The following is a 7,813-nucleotide window of genomic DNA, read 5'->3' on the forward strand; positions in this document are numbered from 1 at the left end:
GGAAATATTTTATCTGAGTAACGATTCAAGCCAAAATAATTACTCCACTGTGAAAAGTATCCTGGCATTTTGCAGTATCAACATATCCTAAAAGAACAGAGTAAAAGGATGGGAAAATGGCATAAAGCAACATTCTTTAAGCTGAAAATTTAAATATAATCAGAAGTTCTCTGTCTAAGGAGCATGTATATGTGCATACAGTCTGAAATCCCCAGGAGACACTTGAAGACTTGAAGAATCTCAAAGAAGGGAACAAGAAGCCTCAATAGCAAAACATTCTCTTTTGGAAGCACCTTTTAGGGAATAATCATTTCCACTCTGTTTATCAGTATTTCCAATGCTCTTACTGGACATAAATGTTTTCCTTTCCTCCTGCTCACTGAGAAAGTTTGTTCAGAGAAATTCATTTACATGCTCATTAAACAACCCCACACTTGGTGAACTTACACAAGTAATGCATAACTTCAGATATAACCCCCTGGTTATTGAATATCCCTCTGGGAGAGCAAGAATAACAGGCTTAATTTTAGTCCAAAGTTTCAAGATGCCTGGTAATACTTAAGTCTCTATAGAAAAGAACGAGGAAAAAAAAAAAATTCTACTAAGCAACATACATCTAATGCATCAATATCTCACAACAGTTGCAAGAAAAAAAGAAATTACCTTTTCCATAGAAGAACTTGCGGTAGTAATATGCTCCAAGATCAATGTGTTCTATGATGTAACGCTTCACTTTCTCTCTGTGAATGGACTGGTTTTCTCTTGGTACTTCCAGTACTGACACACCAGCATTTGTGCAATGGGAACTCAGAGAGGACTCAAAAGAACAACTTTCACCTGAAGAAAAAGATGCTGAATTTGCCCTAGAAAGTGCAATCCGTCTATCTCCTTCCCCACCAGTTTCATTCCTGAAGTAAGGGCAACTCAATACTAAATCATTGCTTTTCCCATCACCCTCATCAGCATCTAAATTCTCTTTTGAATTGAGGTCCTCTTTGCTTCCCAAAGGAGATTCACAGTTTCCTGTTTGGCCTGCTGGCATCTGAGTTTGTGATGCAGCTGAAGCCCCAGTGGTTATATTTTTTCTTTTTCCTACATTTACTCTGGTAGCCATTGCTTCATTTATGTTAAACAAGACGCTCTGAACATCATAATGTGCAAAACATCTCTGACAGTTCCAAGAACGAACATTTCTGTCAAGTCTGTCATCCAGATCAGATGAAAACTTAAAAGTTTCATGCTCACTTTTAACTGCTCGCAGTTTTCTAAATAGAGATGTTTCTACTGCTTCTGATTTTAGTCTCCTTTTGAAAGATTTCTCCCTGTCTCGACCAATAAGTAGGGCACTATCCATATAATCCAAACCAGAAATCCTGACAAACTCTCCCCTGGAAATCTGCGTAGCAGCGTGTAGACTTGGAGAAACGGTAGGATCACAGTGGAAAAACTCAGAAAATCCGAAGGGAGCAAGGGTTTTATGTTCAAAATTTTCCACTCTATATCCTCTTAGCATTGCAAAGAAATTTTCTCCCAAGCCTTGTCTATCAATTGAAGAAGTACTGCCATACTCTCTATGAAGAGCCGCTCCAGTATTTGGATTAACAGCATTCTGGTCTAACACATCTTCAGCATCAATGTCACTTATTGTCACATCGCTGTTGCTTCTCTGCCTTATGGGATGAAGCCCCCTTTGAGGGGAATGAACAAAAAGATCTCCAATTGAATATTTTCCTTCTGTAAATTCCAATTCTAGGTCTTCTTGCTGTCCATCACTTTGGTCATTTTGTCCATTTGGAAGTACTGAGCCAACACTTTCGTAACCAGTTAAAGGTCTGTTATCCCAAGCAGCTTTACTCAGCTCTTTAGAGCAATCCTTTTTAGGGGGCCATTCAGATACCCTTGCTCGAACACCCATTTTAGGCACAGCTGGTGTACCATTTGTTTGATTATTTTCAGTTTTGCTAGATGCATTTGAAGAAACAGGAGGACCCATGCTACCATTCAAAGCTTTAAGTTTTCTAGCAAAATAATCATCAGATTGCATGCTTCTTGAAGACTCCCTGAACTTTGAGGAAGTTCTGCTAATTTTGTGCTTATCTTCTTGCAAAGACCTTTGATCACTCATCTCCAGTGAGGGAGAGGGAACTGCTACTATTGCATAAATTTACTATTACTTTTGTTATTACATTGTCTTTTATGGACCAATAAACGTCCCAGAAGTGCAAGCAGAAACTTCAGTGTACCATTTTTGTACAACTTCTGTCAGGAGAGCAATCTGAAAACACTTCCTTCAGTTCGGACGCATTCAGTTCAGTATTAATCCAGACAAGTTTCTTTTATCTGTTAAAAAAAAAAAAAAGAGAGAGAAAATATATTAAAACATTTACAGTCAGTAATGGTAAGCTTCCAATGTTGCTTGTGTATACACAACACCCCATGAAACTGGAACTAATGAAATTTAATCTTCTGCCTCCTCAAAATCCATTAAATGCAAAAATCCCGCTTTCCCATAGGATGCGAAAAGTTTGAACCTGCATATCTCTCATGGGCTAACCAGTACACACACACTGAATAGCAGAACAGGTTCTGACAAGCAGAATAGCCATGTACAAATATCTCTGCATTTCCTTCACTGTTGACAGCAACTTGGATGCTTATTCTTTGTCTGACATCTTAAGATGGTGCAAATAAGTGTAACACGCATTTATCAGAGGGTTTTTTTTAAAAAAAAGGTCAGATCAAATTAGCCCGGAATATGAACTCCCTTATTTCAGTGAAGACACAAGGTCTAAGAGGGACTCCAAAGCGGTTTTTCCCCTACATTTAATGGCATAAATAGTCTCAAAAAACCCCAAACAACCACAAAACAAAACAAAAAGGTGTGAAGAAGGAGCAAAGGAGTAAATACATTAAAGCTTAACAGATCATTTTATCTGCTTGTCAGAAATCAACACGTTATGTTTGATGCAGCAAATTTTAGGACCCTTCTATCAAAACAGTTTATTAAACACCAGTTGAAAGTTACAGTAACATCACGATTGACGTGGTTACAAGAAATGCTAACAATAACAATGTAACATTGCAGCTTACTTTCACTACATACAAATACCTCAGAACTCCTGTTCAATGGCCAATGATGTCCATTAAAATAAGGTTATTTGCTCCTTACAGGAGTCAAAAAGATTGATTAAACAACTGATGTGTTCAGAGAAACAGTATTTCAAAAGTACCCTATAGGATTTTTAAACATTGACTTATGAATATACAACACAGAAAGGAAAATATCAGTCACATACTGGTTTGGGTTGGAATCACCTTGAAGATCATCCTGTTCCAACCTCCCTGCCATGGACAGGGACACCTCCCACTAGACCAGGTTGCTCCAAGCCCCATCCAACCTGGCCTTGAACACTTTCAGGGACGGAATATCCACAGCTTTCCTGGACAAACTGTTCCAGTGTCTCACCTCCCACACTGTAACAAATCTCTTCCTAATATCTGACCTAAATCTACACTCTTTCAGCTTTAAACTGTTCCCTCATCCTATCACTACATGCCCTTGCAAAAAGTCCCTCACCAGTTTTCCTGTAGGTGGCTGCAAGATCTCCCTGGAGCCTTCTTATCTCCAAGCTGTATGCAGTTAGTGTGCAACAAACGCTCACTACCACCCCATTTATTTTCAATCCAAATCCACAATATTATTTACCATTTGGCCTCACAAAGAGCTGTGTTTGTGGAAGGCAAAAGAAACCTAAAGACCACAGGAAGGCAAGTATCTCTTGTATTTTTGGTGATGGTGTTTGCCTGAATACTTCATTAAGTACAGCTCGAGTACTTTAAAAAAGGTATATTGAAAAAAGCAGTATTTAAAAAGATAATTATTCTTCTTTGCCATGTAAAGCTTGTGTGACAGAAGACCAAATAAATGCCTGTTTTAGAACTGTAGATTCACACTTTACTGAAAATACTAATATTTGAAGATATGATGCAGTATCTTTAAGGTATACCAGTAATTTATTTTTTTAAATCAGAAGTTGGACTGACAAAATGTGCCTGTTTTTAATATAAATGACCATTCCTGTAAATTCCTGTAGCTCAGTAGAATGTTCTAGTTGAGAGCTGACCTATGCTCATGGATGGCACTATATTCTCCTGTATTTGTTGTTCTTTAAGGTTTTTCTTCTCTCCATGGTAAGAATTTTGCAACTCACAAACATTCCTCGACATATGTTGAGACTATTTATCACAAATAATTCTGTTTGCTGAATTTAATAAACTATTACTTCCACAAAAAATGCTGTTAACATGATCATGAGTACCCTTTTCTTCAGACCTGTACAGTCCTTTCAGTCAAATTCTTTATTTCCCTCTCTTTTAATCTCATCCTAGCATTTAAGAATGGAATCACTGACAGATATGACCAGAAAAGAAAAGCTGGATGCCTACCCTGCTGTTGTGCTCCTGCCAACCCTTCCCACTAAGGCTGCTGGATGTTATGCAAATAACTTAAGTTCCTTCCACACAGCTACAAAGACTTCCTTCTGAGCTCAATACAGCAGCTGGTTTGTTAGCCACAGCTACAGTTCTTTAACATGGAATGTTTCCAAGTTTCTTGGGGACCTGGATACATGCCCATAAATGTTCCCGTGCCAGTAGCAGAGCAATGAATAAGAACTGTACTATTGGATTACCCTGTCAAAAGGAGGCTGTTCAGTAACTCTGCCTCATGTCAGCATTGATAGATGGAAATGAATTATTTAAGAAGTCGTTCTGTGATCATTTTGTTGATCAAGACTTTGGAAATCTGCCCCTATTATTATGTAATGTTATCATCCTAAAAAGAATGCATCATTTGGATGAAAGCATTAATCTCTACTACTTATCAAGATAACAATTCTATAAACCATGACTCTCAAGCTCTACTAATCTTAAAAAATGGGAAGTGCAATTTAATAAAATAGGAGAATAGGTAGGAATAATATGCCAAAAGCTGAAGATCAGAGGTTTAATTTGCATTCAATCGATTCTACACAGCATTTCCTGAGTGCTCAGAGTATTGTTAGTTCCAACTCTTCAAAGACAGACATGGTAGGGTAGTAGTGTTACATGTTTTGCCATTATAGCAGTTACAAATGGCTACTTTATGGGAATCCAAAGTTTGCAAGAAAATTCTGCCTTGAGGCCCATACTTTCAAGTACTATGAAAAAGAACAGTGCAAAGGAGAAATTAATATGGTTTACGATCTGCCTGTATTTTCACAAGATCTGGACCCGATAACCTAATGAACAAAGCCATCACAACGTATCATGTCCAATAGATAAGGTAGACACTAGGAAAAAAGTCAGTAAACTTTGAAAAAACAGAAAATAAAACAACAAAAAAACCTAACACAACTTGATTCCATTTGTTTATTTTTAAAAACAGACTACATAAACAAATGCTTTTAAGTGTCCATATCTTCAGTATATCTATCAACAGAACTTATTTCTAAATGATTCCTAAGTCAGAACTATGCAATTTCCAGAAGCAAAAGGGTAGCTATTCCTCATTTTCAAGCCATGCTACTTATTTATATGCCCCAGCCAGAAAATTCTGGTCAAAATGAACTGTGATATCATTTCATGTGACAATTGATTACGATGTCACACAGAAGTATTACTGCAGTCAGGAGTAAGGAAGAGGAAAATGAGTTCTTCATGCACTTGTTTTCATGTAAATGTCTTTAGAAAACCACGACATTTAAGCATAATTGTCTTTAAATAGAACATTTCTTTTCAAAGTTTTCCATGAGGCACAGTGAATATTAAAGGATAACACTAACTATAATAGAGCCACTTACTCAGATTGCAGCTGTGCAATCTGTGAAATAATACAATGAACAAATTATGAGCATAGCTCAATAAAATAGTTTCAAATTATTACACATTAAATTTAAAATTAAAGCCATAACTACTGCAGTATAAATGGTTACCTCTCATATGCATGTTTCAGACATTTGATTAATAAGCTGACATAGTCAAGAAGCAGGAGAAGAATGGGAAGCTCCTAATTTGACTAATGGAAATACATATGAGCTACTCTGTAGTGAGTATTGGTTGTACACTTCCTTAGTTGTGCTGTATTTTACATCTATAGAATCTTCTTGAGAGAGAAAGGCAAGAGTAGAAACTGAAAAGAACCCTTTGTTGAAATGACAGACACAGAAACGTAGTTATACACTAACCCACTAACAATTATACCACTGCTTAGCTGATCTGGGGGGCTGTGGAGAAGGAGCTGCAACTAAGAGTGATGACAACCTACATAATTTCCAGTGCTGCCATAACACCATGACATATCAAAACAATGGTATTGCCATTGTTGCAGTAGTTTGGGACTGGTGCAATAATTGGATTATAAAAAAAAAAATAAAATTAAAAGTCATCTCTGTTCTTCAAATACAGTTCCTTCTCCAACAAAATAAATGGTAGGCAAATACTGAAACAGACACAACATGTAATTCTTGAGCAATGGATCTTCAGAAAACAGTTGTTCGGTACTGTTTGGTGAAAGATACTTTATTTTTAAGAGACATATCCAATCATAACTGCTCTCCTTTAGTCACAGGTTGAAAAAAAATCTCATCATGTTCTACAGGAATAATTCTACAAGGTTTAACAGTAAAAGACCATTCAAAAATACCAGACTTCAGTTTGTCTTATGGTCAAGATCCCCCATCTGTCATCTTGCCTTTTCCAAATAAATTAATATAATAAATCACACCTTCCAACTCACTACCGTTAGTTTGTTTGGGGATTTTTCATATACTGCAGCCATTTATTAAAAAAGAACTAAAGATGCAGTTACAAAATATATACCAAAGAACACCTATTACAAAGTTCTAGCAGCTTTTCTAACATATCTTCTATTACTTTCCTTGATATTTGCTCTCATACATTATATTTCAAATTATGCTGTTTCATTTAAAAAACATTGTTCAAATTTTTCAAGCTACCTTAAAATTTCTGTTAGAAATCGCCTTCTGTTCTTGAAAAAAATAGGCTGAGATAAATTTGTGTCTCAGTATTTTAGCACTGCATTTCCTAGAATATTATACCAATATCCTATTATACCAATATTCTATTGTTCCATTAGCACAAGTTTTGATATTGAGATGCACTAAGGCTAATTCGATTTCCAGAACAAACCGGATATCCTCCTATTCCTACAGCTCTATTATAAACAGTTCAATTATGCAGACTATGTGGAATTTAACTATGAAACTGTAATAGAAGTTATATTTTGTTCAGGTCAAACCATGTAAAGCAGAGTGAATTTACAATCACATTGCAATTGATAGCAAAACTACCACTGGCACACAGTAAGAATCTTTCATTCACACTCTTCTAATTCAGTACAGCTATTTTGAACTGAAGTTCTGAAACCTAGCAAAATACACTAAAGCCCATAACATAAAACAATCAATGAGGTAAAAAGGAAAGATTTTAATATTAATTTATTAGGCCAATGAATTTTTCCAGAAAAGGGTTGAAAAAATATCCATAAGCAGTGACCACTTATTACCCATGGGGAGGGGGGAAGAAAAAAACCCAAACCAAACCCTCATAGATTACTGTTAACCAATACCATTTCTGGCAGTCTGATTCTTTACTAATTGGAAACAGAAGCTATACACCTGCCAGTCAAGTTCTTGTAAAAGTAAAAATTTTAAATGAACAGAAACCAAAGTGTCTTTGTTTCCTTTCATTCTTTCCATTCATGAATCTTGGTGTCAAAGGGCAGGGTAAGAAAAAAAGAGCCCTACTCTACTAA

General features: G+C 36.3%; 1 protein-coding gene across 1 annotated transcript in view; it reads right to left on the reverse strand.

Annotated features, from left to right (window-relative positions):
* SIPA1L2 (signal-induced proliferation-associated 1 like 2) overlaps window positions 1–2,125 on the reverse strand; it is a 76,011-nt gene extending 73,886 nt beyond the window's left edge. The window contains exon 1 of the mRNA XM_010004540.1: window positions 664–2,125. Within this exon, the coding sequence (XP_010002842.1) occupies window positions 664–2,125 (1,462 nt within the window). The remainder of the gene's footprint in view (window positions 1–663) is intronic.
* Window positions 2,126–7,813: the final 5,688 nt, after the last annotated feature.

Source organism: Chaetura pelagica, unplaced genomic scaffold (assembly GCF_000747805.2).
Source record: "Chaetura pelagica isolate M959 unplaced genomic scaffold, ChaPel_1.0 scaffold9, whole genome shotgun sequence".
In the NCBI taxonomy this organism is placed as follows: Eukaryota; Metazoa; Chordata; class Aves; order Apodiformes; family Apodidae; genus Chaetura; species Chaetura pelagica.